Here is a 25,043-nt window from a genome sequence, read left to right on the forward strand (position 1 = left end):
AAAGGGCGTGTTAACCTTCGTTTTGACTGTCTGCTGTGCCCCGTCATCATTCTTTGTCTCTCCCTTCTCCTTAGACGCATGGGAGCTCCTGCGGGGTGAGGTGCCAACCTGCAGAGTTCACTGCAAGGAGGTTGCTTGTGTTTATTGGTGCCCCATATCACTAAGTGTGACATTCTATAGTGCTGTGGGGGACCACATGGCTTCTGGAGTCCACCTCTCTAGGTTCAAATTGGGGCTCCAGCTGTGTGACCTTGAGAAAGCCATTTGCCCTTTCTGTGCCTCAGCATTTTATTTGACAACTGAGTAGAATATTATTGCCCTCACTGGGCTCTTATAAAAATAACATACATAAACATACAAAAAAAAGCTTATGAAGCAAGCTACAACAAATGTTACTTATAATTATCAGAATCTTTCAAAGAATATTTTAGGAATATTTTTAAGAATAGCATCTTCCAAAATGGATATGCAAGTCATTTTCTTTCATTTCCTGAAGAGAACACTGGTACTGATCTGGTGCTTTAGCAGCCCCAACATGGCTTAAAAGGTCTTCAGCCCCCATCCCATAATCCCTAACAGGCCCTCCCAGCAATACCCCCAATAAACATCTAAGAAAAAATCTGCCTACTTGTAAGTACGTGCAGCTTTGTGCAAAATCCTCAATCCCCCCTTCTTCAATCACAGCACCATCCAAAAATTCGGCCATTTCTACTGGTTCTAACCGAGCTGACACTGCACATTCGTAGCAATGCCTTGCCCTGTCACAGCACAGCGCTGTGGTGTTCAGTGACCCCAGACCGAAAACCTTCCCCACTCCTAAATAGGATTTATAAAGTGTGACTTTGAGCCATATAGCAAAGTCAATTTTAACTGAGGGAAAACTTTTTATTTTTTTTAACCAACACTGGAACATTTCTTTCTTATGCCTAAAATGATTTAAAAGCTAATCAGTAACAGAATTCCAAATACGTTTGAAGACAAAGAGTTGAGGAAGGAATTAGAACCACTTTTAATCAGGGAAGTGGCTGCCATGACCCATTAACCCCTAAAGATTATTGATGCTACTTTTTTTTTTTAAGATGCTATAGTTCAGTTATTTGTCTTCGGCTGCCAGAGCATACAAAATCTCTTTTGCTTTTCACAAATTAATTCATTTAATGTCTGTGCCATTTGTCAGACATTCTGGGAACCTTCCGCCAATGTTTTGTTGATTAAAGGATGTGTAGTTTGAAAATGGGTGGAGAGGAAGGAATTTATAATTCTTAAAACCAAAGAGTGATTTACAATGCAGGCTGCTCCCTGCATCATTCAGTGTATCATTGGCAGATAAATGAAATAGTAAGAATCAGCAAGAGTGCTGGCCCTGGGTCTTAAAATCTGTAGATTGATTAGTTCAATAACATTGGAGAAGGTCTTTCTCTTTCAGGAGAATTTCTAGAACCCACCAACAAGATTAAGACAGAAAACCAACTTTGTGTATTTTTTTCAAAGGGATTTTGAAATGTATCCTTTCTCCAGAACAGTTTGATGCTTCCACTCCTATTTATAAATTACATACCTCATTTCCATGCACACAAGTTCCCTCCACAGCTTTGATTTGCTTTTGACTGTTTTTTTTTTTTTAATTTTTTTTTCCAGTGAATACATTGGGCACTTTGGAGTGTACATTTATTGTTTTAGGCACCATGCAATTTACTAAATGGTGTTCCGTTATGGAAATGCTTGCAAAGACCCCTGGGGGAGAAAAAAGAATTAAGTAAACACATATTGATCATCCAGTAGTTGGTGTTTTCTTATTTGATCAGCCAAGGGCTAAGTCTGAGCTGGTCCATCTGATCTGTGATACATAAACCTGGAGACATTTTTCTGGCTCCCTGGTGGTTTTAAAGGCTATGCAATGGGAAAAAATGCTTTAAACACAGCCTCAATTTAAAAGATGCCTGAGTACAGGATAGAATTCAAAGAATTTGGAGAGAAGGGAGGTGAAAGTGGTAACAAACAGCTTTAAAATAGCCCTGGGAAATTTAAGAGAGTAATTCACATAAAGGAAGCAAAGGATAAATCCCATCTGTTCCATCGTGAGATACAGAGAAGAGGATGCTACTTAGCAAGACAGTATTGAACACCTACTGAGTGCAGGGCTTGTAAAGACGTAGAGCTCAAGTAGTGTGGGGCATCCAAGGAGCAAAATAGAACTGTTAGGTCAAGAAGGGATAGCTTTTCATGCTAGCCAAGAAACTTTATGCAGATTTATGCAGGTATGAAATACCAAAAGGCAATGAATGTATGCCATTTTATTCAAATACTGGGAACAGAAAGTGTTCTCCTGTATAATTCATTTAAAATTTTTACATTAAAAATGTTGGTAATAATACTAAGGAGATGGTTGAGAAAAATATTTATTTTAAAGAAGGGAGCTGGAGGCTCTGGGTGTTCCTGTCACATCTGCTGTCACCATCTCCTTCCTTAACCTGTCCCATACTCTGGCCACCAGTTTGTGTTTGCATTCGACTGCTCTGGGTGATCCTTCCCTCCTCCCACTTACCCCAATTAATGAGAGCAAAACATGGAGAAAAGGAGTCCTTAAAAGAAGCTTGAAGTCCTGTACATATAAAGTGGTTCAGACCCTGGCCTAGGGACACAGTGGGAATGCAGAGTAAAGGATGATTCTGGAAGCTTCTCAGAGGTTTTGGTGGCTGACTGTGTTTTGAAATTTAGGATAAGGGAGCAGACAAAGCTCACACCAATGTGTCTCTCATGGAAGCTAGAAGAATGATAGCAACACAGAAAACAGTGGGTCATTGTGATGGGTGGGGTTGTGGGCAATTAGGAGATGAGAAGCTGGCATAATAAGTTGCATTTTGAAATATTGCGTCTAAGAGGTGTTGTCTCCAATGAATCCAGTGGAAATATGGATTGGGGCAATCTGAAATCCTGGAAGATAGAAAACCGACGGTTAGAGCAAGAAGTGAGGCTGGCCACTGCTGTGACCTGGCCTCGTGTGTCTGGGGGCTAGCCGCCTCTAGGGGCTGTGTTTATTCACTTTATTGTACATATGATAGCCTAAATGCTTATTAAGCACCTGAATGCTGTTAGATAAATACACCCCCTTCCCAGTGAAACAGCAAATGAATCTTCAGGTTAAAACTCATCTCTGAAACTGCCCCACTGGAATCTTGCTAATGTGTGCCTTGTGTTTTAGGTAATGTTGTGGGTTATGGCTGAGAATATCTGAGATAGTTACATATATTAATATCACAGGCAACACAGATATAAGCCACAAATACTATCTTTATTCCTCTTCACACATTTCATTATAGATAACATGTATTGTGCACTTACCAATTTCCAGGAACTGTTTTGTTTGTATTAGCTCATTGAGTGTTTGTAAAGACTCTAGGACATAGGAGAGTTCTATTTGTCCTCTTCATATTAATGAGAATGTTGGGTCTCAGAGAAGTTAAGGCACCATCCAAAGATCACAGAGCCAATAAAAGGTAAAACAGGGACTCCAACCCAGAAAGTGTAATTTTAAAAGTTTTGACTATGTACCTGTATGAAAAATAAACTGATGAGTACCAGTCTATGAATCCTGGTATGTATAATTATAAAGCACTATATATTGCAAGTCACTGGGGGCCATTTTATCATCACCAATTTGTCATAAAATAAGTTAGACCATCTACTGGGGGAGATTTTTCCCTCATGGGACACTTGGCAGTATGTTTGGATGGTTTTGGTTGTCACAGGTGGAGGATGGATGCTCCTAGAACCTGCTGGGTACAGACAGGGTGCTGCTATCATCCTACAGTGGGCAGGGCAGCCCTTGTGGCAAAGAATTTCCCATCCAGGTTGTCAGGGTGCCTAGGTTGAGACCCTGGATTCAAGCAAGGTTAACGGGGGTCTTGTGTAGGGAGAGAATGGTGGCTCAGTCCTGCAAGCAAAGGGTATCTCATGAAGAAGCAGATCTGGGAATGGGGCAAAGAGGATAGATTCATTCACTGATTCACCCATTCATAGAATCACTATTTATAGAGTGCGTTCTCAATATCAGAAATCATGCAGAAAAGTAATGGTGAGGAAAAGAGTGTGAGGAAGTTTGGAGACAAAGAGGACACAGGGAACAGGAGCTGAGGCAAACCAAAGATGCTCGGCTATTAAAGGTGAGATGGGGGCAGAGTACTGGCACCTGAGGTGAGCAGTCTTTTCTGATTAGAGAGGGAGAGAACGTGCTCCATTACAAGAATAAGGAAAATCACAGAGAACAAACTGAGAAGCCATACGCTACTTCCAGGGGCGCGTGGGGACTTCTTCTTGTTCCATTTATGGCTGTCTCAACGCTGATCCAAATGCAGGGTCAGAGGGGGGCAAAAGCAACTGATGTTCTCAGAATACATAGAGCAGTGATCTAAATATGTGTGCATGTGTGGATTGGAGAGGCCGAGAAGCTTGCGTTGCTCTTGAGCGGCTCTGCTGGCCTGTGAGTAGGTGCTGGCTTTGTGTTTCCAGTAACAGCCTTTTCTGTTTCCAGCAGTCCTATGCACCAGCTCCCCACCCCATGGCTCCTCCCAGCCCCAGCACAAACACCAGCAGCCACACCAGCAGCGGGGAGCAGTTGAGTAAAACCAACCTGTACATTCGAGGCCTCCCGCCAGGCACCACTGACCAGGACCTAATCAAGCTGTGCCAACCGTAAGTGCTCTTCCGCTCTCTGCGCCGTTCCTCAGCCACACGCTCGCTGTGTGCGCTCAGTCCACATGGGACTTGCTGTCGCACCCAGTGTACCCGTTCCCCGGTGTCACAGCGAGGAGGACTCTGCTGCACCGGCGGGGCTTAAACTTGGGCTCGAAGTCCGGCTTATTCAGGGAATGCAATTTGTTGCCTTTTCCTGGTGGGAGTGGCGCGCCTCTTGAGCCCCCGTCCCTGGGAATGCGGGCTGGCATGCCTGTTGTGACTCAAAAGGCTGGTGAGCAAGCCCTGAGCTGGGCTTTCTTACTTGCAGTGGGTGGAATTTAGGATGAATGAACCTCAGGAAAGAAGCTGCTTTTGGGGAGAAGTGCTAGGGAGGGAAATCTTGAAACCTCGTAAGTGGTAGATTTCAGGATGCTTCCTTTTGGGTTGCAAAACTTTTCTGGCCATTTCTTGGCAGAAGTAAGTTCGGCCAGGACCAGGTAGTTGGAGAATTCTGAAACGAATACTCTAGTTGCCTTGAAAACATCGACTTCCACGTCCAGGGAAACTATTTCCCACCGAAGTCAAGAGCAATGCTCACCAAATAGTTTTGTATTTGCTAGGAAATGTGGTAGGGATTAAATGCCTTTCCAAAATGTTTTCATTAATCTACTATCTACCAACACGTATATTATTAACTCTCTGATTTCTATGCAAATAGATTAAACACATTTAAGTTTATGCTCCAAATAAAATTAATAATGAATAATGAATTAAGAATCATGGGCCTGTATTTTTAGGTTGCTGATTATTTTCAGAGTGAATCAGTACAACCATTTGTCTTCTGCTTGTGCCTGAGCTGGGTATTTCTAAGTTTGGGGATGCTATTACTCAATTTTCCTTTTTCTCTTTTTTGATGTTTTTATTGGAAGGGTGAGATAATATTTATTTTGTAAATTTTCCAACCTGTAAGATATTGGAAGAGGAAAACAAAGCAGACAGTATTTATTTGTCTTTGTTCTGTATTTTAAGATTGGGAACAAATATCAAAAAAAAAAAGGAAGTGGCTGATAAACCAAAACACAAATATGTGACTGTACACCCAGTTGGCAAGGCAATATGTAGAAGAGGGTGGAGGCGCCCTGTTTCTATTATGTGCCTTGATTTGTGAAGGAGGTAAGGCAGAACTCGGAAAAAAAAGAATTGAAGATGTTGTTTTAAAAACAGAAACGTGCCAGGGTTAAGACACACCAACCTATGTTAGGGTTTGGTGTAGAAAATATTGGGGTTGAGAATCAGAAGGTATATCACTTAACTTTCTCCTGTTATCATTAGAAAAATTGAAGCTATTTTGAAAAGAGTGGTGTTTGATAATGTGACTTCAGATAAAATATCTCTTTTAATGGATGCTGAGCTGATAGAGGATAGCTGTTATCTTTGATTCATATCAGAATCTCATACACACAAAAAATATATTGGTGAATATTAAGGAAGATTTTTCCCCCATTTCTCTAAACCACTCGGAACACTTGTTGAAAGATTTCTGGATCCAAGAGATAATGGGTCACTAGATCTGGGATGGAGCCCAAGAATATGCATTTCTAACAGGCTCCCTGGTATCGTTGAGTTGCATTTCTTTCTCCAATAATATGAAGACCACTGTTTTTAATGCATAAAGTTTCACTTAATATATGAAGGTAGTTGAGGTGGAATTCTGTGTATTGAAACCTGCTCAGGTACTTCATGACCTTGAGGCAGATCATTCACTCTCTTGGAGCCTCAGTTTCTTCTTTTGAAAGAGTGGGTTGCATTTGATTGATTATTTCTAGGTTTCCCTGTAGTATCAGTGGTGTGCTGGAGTTGCCTCTGACTAGGGCACTGGAGCCAGTTGTTAAATAGTCAGGAATTCTGTGAGCAATGTGTTACAGACTCAGGAACTTACACAAGCCATAGTAGGAGGCTTTATATCCTAGGACTGACTCAACAAGTCCTGGAAATCAGGGCATTTTACATTTATCTTATGTTTATGGAGAACCGGTTTGTGAACATACCACCAACATAGCATGAATTTCTGCAGCAATGTCCATGTCTACAAAGAATGTTGCCAGAAATTTAGAAATGGAAACTGTTACCTGAAAGCCTACTTTGGCATTTTCCACTCAAGAAAGAGATTCAGTAATATAGAAACAGTATTTCTGAGGATAGATGTTTTGTTGTTTCTTTAATTTATTTGAAAGACTTAGAGAATACTAAATGCCCAGAGGATATTAATTACTTGTTCATATTAATTTTTGCTCGCTAGTGTGGATCTGGACCATGTTCTTGTTTTTACAAAAATGTTTGTGGTTCCCAGTTACCAAAGTGGTCTGACCTAGGGTTTATTGCTCAGATTATTTTTCCTCAACGATTTTAGAGAATGGATATGACTGAGCAGTGTAATGTGGTGAAAAGAGCTGTGTACCAAGAGGTCTGGGTTACAGTCCTGACTCTGCTATTAACAGGGCATGTGGCCTTAGACAAATGACTTTTAGCCCCTCCTAACTCTGCTTTCTCCCAGGTATAAAATCATGGTTTTGAACTAAGTAATCTTTTAAACTTTTTCACTCTAAAATTCTGATATTTCATTGAGACCCTCATTATTTAACACTTTTATATCCTTCACGAATCCTCTTCTGTAGTGTTGGCAGGGCCACAGCCTGAATTGATTCAGCTGCATGCATATGACCTGATGGCTGGAGACGCTCTTGGTAGGAGAACAGCATAGGTCATTTGTAAAGTGCTGTTTCCTCTTTTGTAGCATTGGTCTCTCACATTGCTCATTATAATTTTATAGTCGTCTAATGATACAAATCATTTTGTTTTCCTATTACTCATCCAGCACTTTTAAAATAATTTCAACTTTTAAAAGAGATGAAAGTTATAGGTTTAAAGACATTTGCCATCCAGATCAACTTTCTATGTTTATTCCTATGAAACTATAAGTAGCTTTAGAGTTAATGTATCCTTATATTATAGGAAATGCAAAACTTGTTAATATCCATAGTAATAAAATAATAGAAAACAGATATACAAAAATAACAGACATATTGAATTATCTGGTATTAGAATACAATATCCATATTAATACTAATGAACAGCAAGAAAATGATATTAAAGAAATTGCATTATCGCTCAATGTATAATCTGAGAGCAAATTCTTATTAAGGGATTCCATTCACATTCATCATCAAAGCTCCTACATTTGAGTTGCAAGTTAAATCAAAGAAAAGAAGACAAGACTCAAGAATAATAGAGACATGAAAGAATGGTTTTATTCTCTGGAAAATCTCTCGTTATACCTGTTTTGGATGAATATGCTGCATTGTGTGTCTTAGAAGAAATTCTATAGTTAAAGACGTTGTAATGTCTTTATCTTGACACATCTCAAGGAACTTTATTGTCTTCTCAATCAAGAAATATTTCCAAAGCACCTGTGCTGCCTGCCAGGTGCTATGCTGAAGGCTCCATGGTGAGTAGATGTAGACAAAGGCCGTGCTTTAACAGAGCTTACATTACACCAGGGGACATAGACACCAATTAAATAATCATATGATTTAACATAAAATTGCAACTATAAGTGTAAGAAAAGAGAGAGGATGGGACTATCAATGTTTATAGCATGGGGTTGGTCCTGGTGAGGGAAACAAGCAAAGGAGTCTCTGAGGAAGTGACAGCTGAGCTAAAATCAGAAGGAGGAATAAGTCTAACCAAATGAGGAAGGAAGAGAAGAGCTTTCTAGGCACAAGGAACTTCATGTTTGTGGAACCAATGGCTGGAGGGAGCATGGCAAGAACAGGTGGTGGAAATAGGCCAAGATTGCAGCAGACAGATAGAGGTGATGAGTGGGGCCAAATGTGCTGGAAGCATACAGAGGGATAAGGTGATCCCTTTGTAGATCACATTAGGAGCTTTATTTTATCCAAAGATCAAAATCATTGAGTTCTCATGAACAGAAAGTTGACAGAGTCACATTTTTGTATCAAAAAATAAGTCCAACTCCAGAACGGAAGGAAGAGATTCCATGAGATCAAGGGACTGCCAGATGAGGACTGGTTGAAAAGAGAGTTGGAAAAGTAATTGTTGGTCAGAGAAGAGAGCATGAGAATTAATAATTGTGATGATAGAACAGTCATGTGTGGCAAAAGATGTCTTTCCACATGTGTTATTTTTTCTTTAAAAAATACAAGGGCTTGATATTTCATACTGAACTATATTTCCTCCCTCAAAGAAACTGGTAAATTATGTGGTTATAAACATGCTCTTGAAAAACACTACAATTGCTTAAAAAAACAAAAAACCTATTTAACAATGGACAGGATTTTAAATGGAAAAAGTCATTAAATGTGTTTATATTTTCCATCATCTTTCAACTAACCATACTCAAGACTTATCAATATGAATTAATACAGTGCTTTCCAAAAGCCCATGGGCTCTTCTAAGCTGGGCAACATTGTGCAGGTGCAGAATAAATTGTTCTACCTCTGTTATTAAGTGAAGGTGCCTCCACAAAGACCACTGGAAGCAGAAGGAAGGAAAAGTAGGGAAACCTTTGGGTAGGTGCACACGTATTTCCAGTCATCACCAGGAGACCTGGAAGTCAGCTGCCATGCCCGTCATTTTTCTCTGCAGCTGTTCTCCTTGCTCGAGCTATGACGTCCTAGCCCTAGCACTGCTCCCTTTAAATTGAAGCTGTAAATGTCGCTTGAACATTTAACGAGAGAGAAATGCCCACGATGGGAAGCCAGAACAAAGTAGGAGTGTTTGTGCTCAAGAGCTGGGGGGCTGCTCTAGCTAATCTCCCCGACTGTTACCCAATTCCGTTGGATGTCTTGTTACGATGTGCACTGAACGCTGAATAAGTAGAGCAGGCTCGAGTGTCATCCAGGCTCCAAGTGCAGAGTCCATTATACATGGTGTCAGACAGTTTTGACAAATGCACCAACACAATCAAACGTTTTATCAATTTAAAAGTAACCTTGTCATGGTAATCTGTCAAACTGTTCAGATACAACTAAAGGAAAACAAGTCATCATGCACTTCAGAGTAACTGGGTAAATAAGAAAAATGTGACTGGAAATTTTTTGAGTTCTTTCTTATGGTGTCAATGAAGATTTAAAAGTTCCCTCTAATAAGACCCAGGGAAATTTATTAGCAGCTTTCTCCTGCAAGTCAGACTCAAATTACACAGCTGCTTTTGAGGTATCATAAATCTCTGCAGTGACACGTGTGAAGAGGAAGTGAGTTTGAAGATCTTTGAACCCTGCTTTTGTGTAATTTAAATGAAAGAGCGCCTTTAAGGTTCAAACTGGATATCTAAATTCATTGAGTCAGCATAGATCTGACACTTGGTTGTATATATTAATTCAGATTTAGGTACAATTATATTTGCCAAGTATGTACTGTAAACCAGACAGAGTATTTGGTTTGTAGTTAATGATTATCATTAATAATGAGTTGCTATGTTTATGTATATTGTTAACAACATTTAATGTGGGAGTATTACCTACTATGTAGTCTACTAAATTTTTATATTACCTTATTTAATGCTCAAAACAACCCTAGAAAGTGGGAACAGTAATTACTGAGTAATAGTTGAGTAAACTGGGACTCAGAAAAATTAAGGGGTTTGTTCAAATTTACACAGCCACCAGGATTTAAAATCTGGCTCTGACTTACAAGGTCTAGTTTATAACCATTAAAACATTCATTTAATAAGAACGAGGGTGTCCTAAGTCTTGATTTCTCACATCCATGGCTACCCACAAGAATCTTTTGAGGTTTAAAAAATACTGATGCTTGGATCTTACACCCAGAGATTCAGATTTAACTAGAATGGGGTTAGCTTAGACACTGAGATATTTTAAAGCCTGCTCAGGTAATCCTAATATGTAGCAAAGTCTGGGAACCCCTGGGGCAAATGATGCTCACACTATTGGAAAACATAATTTAGTCCTCTGTTTTAATATCCTTACTTAACTTTCATATCTAGAAATTTCTTAGTAGTTACAAATTTGTTTTTATTTGACCAGAAAGCTTAAAAATAAATTTTATGAATATAATTTTAGGATGAGTTAGATTTTCTGATGGAAAAGTGGGATTCTGGATTTAGACATGGCAAATCAAGCCCTGGGATAGGTCTGTAAAAGTTCTTTAAAGAATGTCCTTGGAAGTGTCTTTCTTTCTTCATACAACTGTAGTAAGTCAAACGTTTCTTCAACATTCTTGTTTTTAATAATATTTGCATATAATCAATGATTAAGCAAGAAACTCTCCCTATTTTGGCTCATGTTATTTAAGTTCTATATAAACATTTACATTTGTCTTGCTAACTATAGTTCAGTGAACGTAAGTCTAGTGAATCTTTAAAAATAATCAACATCTTCCAGCATATTGGTGGTATCCCGGAAGTTATTGTCCCACTGATTCATTGGCCATTCCTTCATTATTGTTTTCACTGCTTTGGATGAAGGAGATTCTGCTGAATGCCCATGATATTTTGAAAATATATTTATTTATTTTATTAGCATAGTAATAGAGCATAAAAAAGCTGAGGATGGGAAAGCAGTATATTATTTACCTCTCCCTGACTGTGCCAAGTAAAATCCTGGAGCTCTGAGAGAATCTTCAGGCATATATCTCGCTGAGTACCTAAACTTTTGAGAGGCTTGGGGTTCAAGGACAAGACTCTGGCAAGTTCAGACGGCACCTCGGTCTTCAGTTTGCCAAGTGATCTAATTGCCAAACACAGCTGTCTTTTTTTAGTCTTTATCTTATTCAGTCTGTCTGTTACTTGACCTGTTTACCTCTCCTTTATTCTTGAAATTTTCTTCCTCTCCCTCTTTTCTTTGTCTCCTCCCACCTTTTGGAGATTTTTCTTTCTAACTTCTCTTCCTCAGTCTGCCTCTTGAATACTTTGGTGGTTTCCATAATTTGGACCTCCTCCCTTCTCCCTCCACTCTGTGGTTCTCTTCTACTTAAACAACTTCAGCTATTCTGATGATTGTTAAATCTACATCTCCAGCCCATGGAGTCTTCTTTTAGTACAAATCCGTATCTCATTATACAAAAAATTTTAAATTTGTATCCCAAGAGCTAACAAACTCATTGTCCAAAAAGGATTACTTCTAAACTCAATCCTTCTTCAATGTTGTCCTTCTCTGTAAGTGGCACCATCATTCAGCCAAAGAAAATCTTGGGATCACTCCTTTCCTCAGCCTAGAAACAGTTGTCATGGTACATAGATTTCAACTGCTTGGTGGTTATGATATCCAACACCTTTTCTGCTTCACTAGTGCCAAAGTTCATATACTCATCTATTCAAAAGTATTTATGGAATGTCATATGTGTGCCAAGCACTGAGGATACCTTAGGAACTGGTAAGTCTCTGCCTAGAACCTGCATTCTAATGGAGAAAGATAATGAATGAATGGATAATGAAAGAAGAAAACATCAGAATATGCCATGAAAAGGAGGTTGAAATGCCATGAAGAGGAGGTTATAAGTAATGACTGGGTAGTCATTGTAGTTAGGGTGACCTCTTTGAGGGGAGATCTCAGTTTCAAGAAGGAGCCAGATATGTGATACTCAGGAGGAAAGTCAATACAGAAAGATATAAAAACTTGTGCAAAAGCCCAAAGATGGAAATGAGCTTGGTGTATTCAAGGAACATAAAGGACGTCAGGACAGCAAAATCATAGTAAGAAAGGGGAGGGGGCGTTGTTAAGAGATGAAGTAAAAATAAGGTATTCCAGGGCCAAATCAGTATAGTTATGGAAGCCAGAACTTGGAGATTAAATTTTATCCTAATTTATTTGTTCTTAAAATTCATTCTGGTACTCAGAATGAATAGATTTTAGGGAAATACCTTGGAAGAGGCAGGCAGATGAGCAAGGAGGCCATGGTGGAAGTCCAGGAAGGCGTGGCGATGGTGTAGAGTAGATCATAGTGGTGGGTAGGGTCTGGTATAGGGACTCAGATTATATTTTGTAGATGGTTTGATAGCTCTTACTGATGAATTGGACATGGCAGGATGGTAGGGAAAGAAAAATTAAGAATAATTTCCCAGTTTTTGGCTTTAGCATCCAGAAAGAGTATAGGGCCACTTAATAAAATGAGGAGGATTGTGGAAGTAACTGTTTTGGATGGATAGAAATCAAGAGTTCTCTTCAGTCTCGCTATTTTTGAGATCCTATTAGACATCTAAAATGTGATACAAGTTAGCAGACTGATATATGACTAGTTTTCAAAGTAGAGTAAAAGATATAGAATGGTGTCATAAGCATTCAAAATGGCATTTAAACATATACTGATGAGATAACAATATAAGGCTGAATATGTGCTAGCTACTGTTCTAAGTATTTTACTTCATATCACATGTGTTAATTCATGTATACCTCATGACAACCCCCATTTTATAGGTGAAAAAACAGCAAAAGAAATTATGTGACTTTCCCAAGGTTACACAGCTGATAACTGGCAAGTCCAGGGTTTAACTTAAGGAGTTTGGTTTAGTAGTTCCCACTCTTAACCATGATTCATATATAGGGTGTGTATATAGCAAGAAAAGAAAAGTGGTCACACAGGTCAACATTCTGAGGTTCTCAGAGGAGGAGAAACCAATACAAGACTTTAAAGGAATGATCAATGCAACAGAGGAAATTCAGGGAAGCAGATGAGAGTGATATTATAGAAGAAGGGGGAAGATGGCAGAAAGATGAAGTATGTCATCAAAAACTATTGAGAAGTCAATAAATGTACCAACAGAGAAGTTAAAATTGGATTTGGCAACATCAAGGTCCTTGGCAAGCTTGACCAGGGCAGTCTTTGTGGAGGGATAAAAACTAAAAGCCATTTGGTGAGCCTGTCTTCAGAGTCATTGCCTGACAATCCTTCCAAATGACAATGCCTGTCTGTCTCATTTGTGCCCCAGTCATATCTATGTAGTCACCTTTCCTAACATTATTTTCCCACTGATCTTCTGGTTTATTCTCTTGTGATTTCTTTCTCTTTCTTTATTCTCTCTGTATTTTTCTTCCCCTTCCTGCCTTCCTTAACTGTAAGCTTATGAGGTCAGTAGTTTTGTCTTGTTCATTTTTGTGCCCTCAGTGCCTAGCATAGTTCCAGGTATTTAAGTGGTAACTAATAAATATTTAATGACTGCATAAAGCCTGAGTTTGTCAGTAATATAAAAATGATTTTATTGAACTTACATCATAAAACTTGTACCAGGGTAGACTTTGAGGTATTATATAATGGGAGATATAGGAAGCAGGGTTATATTTTAGACACTACATTCAAAGTTGTGCTACTGGCGTGAAAGAAAAGTTTTGAATAGGAAACTATTATGTAGGTCCCAAGGAGAGTTTTAGAGGGAAGCCTCCCAGTAGCTTAAGTCGCATGTATTTAAGGAACCAAATAAAGATCAATACTTTGCTTACTCACTTGATTTTGCTGCTGAGACAGGAAATAACCATTTATTCTTGCCTGAGCCATCACACTTTGGCTGTCAAACAGATCACAAGTACCACTGACTGTTAATTACGTACCTAATGCAAAGTAATTTTGGCTCACTGAGTGGTGTTTGCTGAAATTTTTCTACAGAGTTTTCTTTGCAACCATTGACTTTTGAGCACATAATATATTATAAGGCTATTTCTGAAAAAACACACAAAACATATCTGTGTATTTGTCATATTAAAAGTAAGAGCTTTTCATCTGAAAATTGGCAGTAGTGCAAACTGTATACATTATTTAATCATATGATTGCAAATGTTATAGTTCTAATATGTTCTTTAAAAGAAAAAAATTTTCTTTAATTTGCTTTACTTTCTATCTGTTGTCATAATTCTTTATATCTCTAGCCCTGTGGTGCCTCTTGACAAATGAATACTTTATTTTATATAATAAATTTGCTGCTAAAATTTTCATAGATAGATTTGTTATTTTAGTTTTTAAATCCACATTATTGAAGAGTACAATTAAATATGCCCATTTTAAGTGTAGGATACGATGAGTTTTGACGAAGACAGGCACCTATGTAGCCATCATGACAATCAAGCTAAAATATTTCCATCATATTTTAAAAATGTACTCATATGCTCACAATGTTAAGTCCCCTACTGAAGAAAGCAAGGAGGTGACAAAGTATCATGAGACTAGCAGAGAATTTTGAATCAGCTGTTTTTCTATTTAATCACTTACTAGTTGTGGAAGTGTGGATAAGTCTTTAGGCCCTCTGAGCCTATTAGTGACTGATACCTATTAAGCTTTTCATAAATGTGAATTGTTGTTATTCACTTATATTTAAAATAAATCTTATAAAAATAAAATCTTATTTTACATTTAAGAGTATAAAATAGTCTTGGAAAGATAGAAATCTTTATTGTCATTCATATTTATATGTAGTAGGGATAAACTAAGCGGAGCTCACCTGTAATTCTGAGGGTTCTATATTTAAATAAAGAACACGTTTTGGTTTTTGCATTATTTCTGTTACTTATCTCTATGTAAACATGAATCTTTGTATTATCTTGTAGTATGTTTCATTATCATTACTATCCATTGTGTGGGGGTGTATTTATACTGTAAACATTCACAGTATCCGGAGAAATGCATGTTATTTAGGCTCTAAAAAGATGAAAATTAAAATAAAGTGCAGAACAAATTTATAAACACTTATAATGCATAAAGATGGCATAATAATAGGCTTTAAAAAAAATAAAATGGAGGTTTTGAGTCAAGTGGATGCCACACATTTTAGCTCTTGAATATAACGAAGCTGTTTAAAACATTTTGATAATCTTGGTCTCTGTTTATTAATGGTATTCTGATATCATTTAGATTTGATTGCTGAAGCAACAGGCTAAGTTTGCTTTTAGCTTGAATCAATTCTTACCCACTAAATTTTCATACAAAGTATGTATTTAACAAGTGTTTCCTCAGTCTGCTTCTATGAAATATTTTTTGAAATTTAAATATAGTTGATAGACAATATTATATTGGTCTTATGTATCCAGCCTAGTGATTTGACCTACACTTTTTAGAAATCCTTTTTGTTTACTAGAGACCTCTCTTTCTTTAAATAATCACACTAAATTTAGAATCAGGGAGATGGAAGCCTAGATAATATCAATTGTTGAAATAGTCTCCCATAAATATATATATTCAGAGGCATGTCAAACTTGGTTTGGGTTGATTTCTTTCTCAGAAAATATAGAGACCCTATGATTCCAGTTCTGTGTACAGGTAGCCTTGTCCTTGTTACATTATTATGAGGACCACTCTGGATTCAACTCTCAAATTGATCACTTATTAGCTGTGTGTCCTTGGACAAGTTACACAACTTCTCTGTTTCTCGGTTTTTCTTTCTACAAAGTGAATACAGTAATGGTACCTCCCTTTTAGGGTTGTTATAAGAATTAGAAGAGTTACTGCATGGAGAGCCTGCAATAGGGACTGACATGGATTGAGGACCCAGTGAGGGTTATGCTGATGAGAACTCTTCTCAGAGAAGCTGAAATTAATTTGCTCCCAAATGAAACGTTCTGTGTGAAGCTAGTGGTCATTTTGTTCAAATGATTTCTGACTTTGTAGCCCTGTACTGAAATTCTGTGAATAGCAACACACGATCCCAAGTCCCTTCCAGCTCTGGTGTTCTATGATCCTTTCCATCTGGACTTTATCTACATAAACACAATTGCCTTCATTATTCAGGACGCAGATGTTTGTGGTTGGTAACTGCCCTCCAACTCAAGAGTCTTCCCAGGCGCTGAGCCTCACGTTGCTATGTTTCCTGCAAAATTGAGCCTTGCTGGTTCTTGCACAGGAATCTGGAGAAAGCAGCCGGTTCTAAGATAAATAGCTGACTGGTTTCGCTGATTCATCCTTTGACATAATAAGACATAATAAGAGATGATCTGCCTGTCTTAGCATAGAGCGGTGGCACAATCGCGCAGTGAATTTGATCACTACAATTACCTGCTGCTTTATTGGTTAGTGTCCTTGGGATACGTTCATGACCTCAAGCCAGAAAAAGGCCATAAGCATTTCAAGTAAGAACTAGAAAGGATTATCAGAGAACTGTAAAAGGCTCCCCCAATTTCAAAATTTGAAAGAAGAGACACCTTGCAGTGGTAATGAGTGACGCCCCAGAGAGAGGGGGAGGAGGCACAGTTTCAGGGAATTCTTTCGATTATTTTGTCTGAGCTGGAAGTGATTTGCTGTGGACCTTCACATCACCAGTCAGTTCTTGGTTCTCTGCCTGTCTCTGTGACTCTGTTTTCTCTAACTCTAAAGCCAAAGTGTAGCATGTATTAGGATACAACTTCACGCTAATTCCGGAGAAGATAAATGCATTCCCATTCATTGCATGTTTGAATTCCAGCGAGTGGAATAATTTACAGCGAGGGCTGATGTTTTCATGAGTACTCTGTACCAGGTACTGTTACAAGCACTTTACAGGTGGGGTGGCCAACTCCCTCTGGCTTGTGCAGGACTTCCCAGTTGCAGCCTGAAAGTCCCACCTCGTGGGAACCCCTCAGGTCCAGGTAAACTAGGACTCTACTGACAAGTATTATTTCATTTAATTATCAGTCTCTTCTGTTCCCCAAAAGCCACAGTTGTTCTCTTCTGCAGCTAAATGAAGGAGGCACAGGGTGAGTTTAAGTGATTTCCTGAATGGCATAGAACTATTGCCATTTTCTGAAAGTGGCTGAATGGGAACTCAAACCCAGCCAGTAGAGACACTGTCTCAGTCTATACCTAGGTTTAACTACAAGAATAAACACATAAGCTATTGAACGAGACCCTTTCCACCACAACATGGCCTACCCCTTGGGTGCTTCAGTTCTTATGGATGTAGGGAGAGGAGGAAACTTATTTCTTCACCATTTCTTGGTGACATCAAACCATATTGCAAACTCCAGTCTCAGAAATGCCTGTCAGGGACACACAGGAATGACTTTCTGAGCCACTACAAGAAAATTAATTAATGACTTGCAAATTTCTGCCAAAACAGCATATCTGTAACATGCGGTTGGTGTAGCACCTGGCATAGAATCTAAGAAATAGCATTGATGTCTAGTTTTGGGGAAAAAAACACATCAGCAAAACATGTCTTGGTGGTGTTAATGTCCTTTCTCTCTTTTTTAAAAAAAGCCTGAAAAGCTCTTCAGACAAATTAGTGTAAGATGTCTGAATATAGGAAGTCATATTCATTGGAAGTTACTGGTTATCAGTGTTATATAAGTGTTATATAGGTGCCTTTTGGTAGATTTTGGTTCCCTCTGTCCCTCAGTGGCTACATAAACTGCCAAATGTGCTGAGTAAAGAGCCATAATAAGGCCCAGACTTTCAGATTTGGAAAAGCAGTCAAATAACAAAAAAGGGGGATGGCCTACATGGCGTTACCAATGTTTAATTTCCTGAAACACTGATACTAAATAAAACACATACTTGCTAGTATTTACTAGCATGTAGATCTGGTAGCATAAATTTACTATCACTAGCATATTTTTTGAAACATCATCTTAGTATGCAAAGGGACGTTTTAGAGTAAGACAAGTTAGACTTTATCTCAACATATTTCAAAATTAGGCATTCTACTGCAAAACTATTTGACTGGACTATTGCATCCGTACAACGCCACCCGGGCCTCAGATTTCCAACTTGTTCCAGAGTTTCATTTTTTTACCAGAGTCATTATAGAATTCCAATTTCACATCCCTGTGTTGACAGAAATGGTAACAGCATATGTCATGCTATTGCACTCAGTTGAGAGCTTCCTGGGCAAACTGAGAAAGGCTGAGGGACCTCAGCCCCCAGGCTAGTGCCGAGAAGGAGCCAGCAGCCAGCAGCCTTGCACCCACCTGCGGTGCCCAAGGCAGGGAATCCTCAGCTCAGGAGCACTCATCCCCCATCGAGACCCCCCAACACACCAGTGAGGAACAGTCAGAAATGTATTTAGAAGGCATATGCTGGGTCTGGGAAAACATTGCCAGGCATTGGCCGCTAGTGCAGTGGTTGGAATGGCGAGACCTGTAGTCACATCCTTGCTCCGCCACCAAAAAGCTCCATATGGCCTTGGCAACCTTTGCCTGACTAAGCCTCAGTTATCCCTGTGATTTTATGGCCTTCCAGGCTCCTTCTGTTATCAAACACCCAAGTGTTTGATGTCCATTTCTTTTGAGATTCCTGTTTTTTGCTCATCAACAATATGTACTAAAGCATTAACTGGTCTTACTATGTTCATAGATTCCTCTTTTCATGTACAACATTCAGTTTTACCTGGTGTTTTGTGACAGCGTTCAAAATCTTGTGTTACCTTTGTGCACAGAACTGTTTGGTGTTAATGCTAATTGTTAGGACACTGAAATGACTGCAGACTGGGATTCACCTTTTGTCCCTGAGTGCCTGGTCCATAGAGGTTAACTTTGGAACCTGATAAAAGGTAGATGCCCTAGGTCTAAACCATGGTGATAAAAAATAAAATAAAATAAATCAGGTTGCAAAGGAATAAGGAAAGCATTTAGTTAATGTCCCAAAAATAGTGCGACGAATTGGAAGCTTGTGGGTCGTTTTCCAAAGCAAGTACAATGGCAAGTACTCATCAGCACCCCACCCCCACCCACAAGACACACACTATGTCCATGTGGTTGTTAACACTTCTGTATTCGGAGATTATAATTTCCTTGAGAGCAGGGATGGTGTCTCCTTCACTACTGCATCCCCAACAGTTAGTTCAGCCCCTGTCACATGTGTTCCTGTCATGTGTCCAAGAACATTTGTTACCTTTGCTAGTATTGTAACTGTTGGTTGTTGGAACTTGTTTTCAGGATCTATGAGTGCCTCTCTCATGTAAAACTCTTATCATGTTCGCCCCTTAGGGCAGAATGGGAAGCAATTGCATTCAATCAAACTCAACTTCACAGAGTAACTAATACCCCTTTGCATATTAAAAACTGTAAGATCTTTTTATAACTGCAAGATGCTGAGCCGAAGAGTTGGAGCCAGATAGGCTGTGGGTGATGGTGAAGAAGTTGAAACAGGAGAGAAATTCTTATAGGATATTGTTTTTGGTACTTTTAAAAAATCAGTGCCAGCTTCCTTCTCAGGTCTTTTTGAAATAAAAAGACAGCAAAGGCAAAATTTCAGGATATCATGAGAACAAATAGACAAAAGGCCACTGCTCCAACAATTTCTCTCTCCTTAATATAGAATTAAATAACATTCAGTATTACTCACAACGGCCTCAGCCCTCTGCTGTGAGGCATTTTGTTTTCTCCAGATTATTTCTACTTAAGTAGATCTGGATTCCTTACTTTTTCAGAGGGTTCACATGGCAAGTTTTGCACAAAACTTCTGTAAGAGGAAAGGTGCTGGCATTCTCCCCTTGCCCTTGGGTCAGAAGCCATTGGCAGGGTGCCAGCTTCTGTGTTGCTTCTCTGGAGATGGGCTAATGGACAGGTACCGGCTGTTCTTACTAGCCAGCTTTGGCAGTAAATAGACAGCTATTTCTTCGGCAAGTTTGTCCCTGAGTCAGCAAACCCACCACAGTCATGTTGTCGCAGCATACTCCATGTGAATGGTGTGAACAAATCATGGTGTAACTCGCTTGAGTGCAGTAGCTCAATTTGCTCATCCCTCTTGTTTACCCTAAAGAGGAAAAAAAAATGAGTCATTGGTTGCATAGTGAGTATGACAAGGGATATTTCAGGCAAGCAAAGACAAATTGCACCACTAGTCTTTCAAAGGAGATGCTTTCTGGGTCAGGATGTATTTGCTATGTTTACAGTATGTCAAGTTATACATGTAGGCATGACATCAGACAGACCCAGAGCTTTTCTTCCATAAGGAGCTCATAGCATTTGGCTGTGAGATGTACGATATTTAGTACCCTGAAAGGAACTTTCTCTCCTAGCCGAACCTCAACTTATATACCTCTCTGCATACCTCATGTATATGAGCAACCCTCAAGGGTGTGAAGGCCAGTCCTAAACAGGCAAAGCACAGATAGGCTTTCCTGCATCTAGACCAGTGACAACAAAATAAGATGATAGCCTAGTGACTTAGGATCTGCCCCCTGTGTTTAGAGCCCTTGACATAGCTTTAATTATGCATATCCTCATGGCATTTATTCTGTGCTCTTGGATCAACAGTTTCTGTAAAATCTTTACCGAAGATCAGATTTCTTGCAACAGCTGGAAAAAGGGAGCTCTATGATTCCAAATGTTAACATGACGAACAATTAAGTTTTTCCTGACACCTAAAATGTGCATGAGCCAGTGTTAGTAACACAATGGGTGAGTGAACTTCAAGTGCTGTTTGGTATATTTCATGCAAAGAACTGAAACCAGTCCAGGAGAACTGGAGAGAAGAGACAATTTCAGTTGTTGAGCCCAAAGAATCAGTCATCATTATTGTCCCACCAAATTATTTGACTTTTGTTTGCTTGATTTTCTGTAGGGGCTCTAGGTTATGGTTTACAAAACCAGGTAGAATAAATGTGCTGAAGTAGAGAGAAACATACATTGGCACTATCCTTCTTGAGCAACTCAAACCAACAATTTTCCATTAAATCAGAAATTTAGGTAAAGTGGGGGCTCTTAATTAGGGTTCTAAGGAGCCATTAAACTGTATGCAACATTTTAAAGTACATTTGAATATACATTTTTATGGGTGAAGTGTATGTGGCTTGAAAATGTTTTAAAAAATGGGTATATATTTTAATGGATTCTTGCATATACAGCAGCCCAATACATTAAATCTTGCTATTAATTTGTGCATAAGTAGGAGAAAATCTCCATATTCATAAAGTTTATGCTGAAAGCTCTTTGAATCCTTTCTGCTTCTCTTGCTTGCTAAGACAGAGCCCCAGGGACAAGAGCAGCTGTTTCAGAGACACGAAGTTTAGCTCATCTCAAATATTTTACTTTTAACCTATTTGGAAGAGAAATTTTAGTAGGTGGCATTTGCTTTTCTTTTTTTCTTTTTTGAGAGGGCATCTCTCATATTTATCGATCAAATGGTTGTTAACAACAATAAAATTCTATATAGGGGGGTCAATGCTCAATGCACAATCATTAATCCATCTCAAGCCTAGTTCTTGTCAGTCTCCAATCTTCTGAAGCATAACGAACACGTTCTTACATGGTGAACGAATTCTTACATAGTGAATAAGTTCTTACATGGTGAACAGTACAAGGGCATTCATCACAGAAACTTTCGGTTCTGATCACGCATTATGAACTATATACAATCAGGTCAAATATGAATATTCGTTTGATTTTTATACTTGATTTATATGTGGATCCCACATTTCTCCCTTTATTATTATTATTTTTATTTTTAATGAACTGCTGAAGTGGTAGGTAGATGCAAGATAAAGGTAGAAAACATAGTTTAGTGTTGTAAGAGAGCAATTGTAGATGATCAGGTGTGTGCCTGTAGACTATGAGCTAATCCGAGCTAGACAAGGGCAATAAAACATCCATGGATGCAGAAGCTTTCTCTCAACACGGGGGGGGGGTGAGGTTCTAAGCTTCACCACTGTTGTTCCCCAATTTCTCACCTGATGGCCCCCCTGTGACTGTGCCTGTCTTAGGTTGTTCCTCCCTTGAGGAATCTTACCCGTCTCTGGCTAACCAGTCATCTTCCGGGGCCATACAGGGAAATGTAAAGTTGGTAAGTGAGAGAGAAACCATATTGTTTGAAAAGGTTAGCTTTTTACTTCTTTGCAGATTTATGCCCTGTGGCTTCTATGCCCAGCACTTGTCTCGAGGTATCTTTACCACCTGGAGGAATTATGTTACTCGGTAAATTCGATATGAGGCACGAATTCTATTTAAGGGTTGTAATTAGGAAGGAAGAAGAAAAGCTATAGAGGTAGCATATGGAAGAAAACATAGGATTATTTATTTGACGTATCTTCTTGTAAAGTACCTTAAGTATGTATAGGTTTTAAACTACTAACTAACTTGCGCACACATATTAACACAATAGGAATATGGTGACATAAACAAAGCAAATCTATAATTACCAGCTATCTCCAGTGAAGCCAAGAAAACCAGTTATGCACCCTGGGCATTTGTGAAAATTAGTCTATGAAAATTAGTCTATGATGATGGATATTATCCAACTGTACTTGAACAGTCTGAGAGAAATCAGACAAATTAAAGCAGCCCATTTCTGGGATCTGTTCACATCCCATATGTTCTTTTAACCGTAGATAGTCTATGGTCATAAGATTTTGGAGCGCTACAACTTGCACCCCTCCCAACTCCTGATTGAGTTCCAACAGTACAGATCTGGTCAAATTCGTTGTCTCACTGTATGCACATGCCAGCCTAGACATCTCCCTCCTCATTCCAAAGGCAAGTCCAGGAAACGGTGGGGTGGACGCAGCCACAACCGCAGCCTCAACCGGATCCCTGTGGAGGCTTTTTGATGATCATCCCCCAGCACGAGTCCTCCAGAGAGTGCTGATGCCGGAAGCTCCTCCTCATATCGTATCTTAGTTCATTTTCTGGGTAGCCAAGCTAGGCCTTGATCTTCTGCATAGAAACAAACAGACCCTTTGCCCACACTTTGACATGCCCTCTATACCACTGTGCAGAACTCATTGGAGGTCAGCACACAGCAACTGCTTTTTTTAAATTTTATTTATTTATTTATTTATTTATTTTATTTTTATTTTTATTAAGAGAAAGGAATATTATCAGAAAAGAGTACCTCCATAGCTCATCATCTGACACCCTTTAAGTGATCAACATCAAGGATATTGCATTTGCTTTTTAGCCACTTTCTCTGGAATGCTTTTACCCTTCCTAGGCAAGGAAAACTCCAATTTAAGGCTTCCACAAAACGTAGATACCACCAGACTCGATTTCAGACAGGGAAGCGCTCTGTATCTCTGGGTTGGCACAGCCCGGTGAAAATTGTTGAACTGCAGCATTTCAGTCATGGTGCCAGCCTGGTGGCTCTATGCCAGGAGTGCTATTTGGCAACAAACGGCCAGACAAGCAGCTGGTTATTGCAGCGAATCTGAGCTGTGTGCTTGGGGCCATGACTCTGCCGCCAGATCCTCCAACCCAGTTAGCAGCTGAACCCTGGAGGCTCTCTCTGGCTGTGTTTCCTCCTTGCCTTACAGTGGGCTTTGCCCAGGCAGGGCAGTCGGCAGCAGGTCAGCCTGCCTGGGTCACAAGCTGTGGCGCCTGGCCGGAGCGGGATGCTCATAGACCACCTGAAGCTGCGAGTACTCTTGGCAGCTGCGGCTGCCTCTGTGAGAGCGCCAGCCAGAGCGTGCTTTCACTAGGGGCTGGTGGGAGGAGGTCAAAATCAATATGAGCTGCTGGCATTCCACTCAGGCCAGGGGAGAAGAAGTGACAGCCCTCTGGCGTCTGCCTTTGGCCCTACTGGCATCTATTTCGTGCTGTTCTTTGGGGAAAGTGCTAAGACTGAGGGGCCTGGTGAGCAAACTTGTCAAGACGAAATGGACAGGAGGAGGTGGGTGGGGAGAAACTGGCCCAGGACATAGAGCCCTAATCAACGAGCACAATGACATTAGCAAGGGGCAAGCAGGGTCTTACTAAATTTTCTCTGTGTTGCCAAAGTGGAAAAAAAAAAATCCCTTCCTTAGGCTTTTTAACTCCCTTTTTCTGCCAGAACTTCTGGACCTTGAGAATTGTTGGATGATATGCTTTTGGATGGGAGAGAGCACAGCTTTTCAGGAGGCCCAGTCTCTCAGTAGGTGTTCCCCTCCTGGGGCCTGGCACCATCTGCAAGTTTGCAGCAGCTGCTGCTGAATTTAAACTGAGCTAGCAGGAGCTGGGCACAGCATGCTTGGAAAGTACTCATCCCACTTCTTTTGTTGGAGAAGGGGCTCCAGCAAGATTATTTTCCCACTGTTCTCCACCAGACACCATAATACAGTTTTCAGCACTGTGCCCTCCATGTTGATTCCCTGGAACTTAGAGAGCTATTCAGAATTGTGGGAAATGAGGTCTGACAATTTGAACATAGCCATCGGGTAATTCTCAGCATCTTTCAAAAGATGCCTGTAATTTCTCCCGGGGAAAGTTGAAGTATACTACAATGGTGGATCTATTAAAAATATTGGCACAGAGGAATAAGGACTCCTTTGTGTGTAATTGCTGGGATTCCCACCTCACCACAGAGGACAAGTATCGACAGGACACTTTCTATGAAACTCGTCTTTTACTTCTATTATTTGATCACTTTCCAGAACATGGTCTATGACTAGCCATATCTATCCCTTGACGTAGATGAAGTAAATAGAATGGGAATGTAGTTTCAATGTTATACTGCAGCTGTAAAAT

General features: G+C 39.6%; 1 protein-coding gene across 7 annotated transcripts in view; it reads left to right on the plus strand.

Annotated features, from left to right (window-relative positions):
* RBMS3 (RNA binding motif single stranded interacting protein 3) overlaps window positions 1–25,043 on the plus strand; it is a 1,487,986-nt gene that overhangs the window by 942,551 nt on the left and 520,392 nt on the right. For 5 of the 7 annotated variants that reach the window (XM_073222890.1, XM_073222891.1, XM_037008613.2 and 2 more), the window contains one exon: window positions 4,532–4,692. In XM_073222890.1, coding sequence (XP_073078991.1) covers window positions 4,532–4,692 — 161 coding nt within the window. The remainder of the gene's footprint in view (window positions 1–4,531; window positions 4,693–25,043) is intronic. The other 2 variants (XM_037008611.2, XM_037008618.2) reach the window with 1 other exon arrangement.

The sequence above is a fragment of the Manis javanica genome, chromosome 15 (assembly GCF_040802235.1).
Source record: "Manis javanica isolate MJ-LG chromosome 15, MJ_LKY, whole genome shotgun sequence".
Classification (NCBI taxonomy): domain Eukaryota; kingdom Metazoa; phylum Chordata; class Mammalia; order Pholidota; family Manidae; genus Manis; species Manis javanica.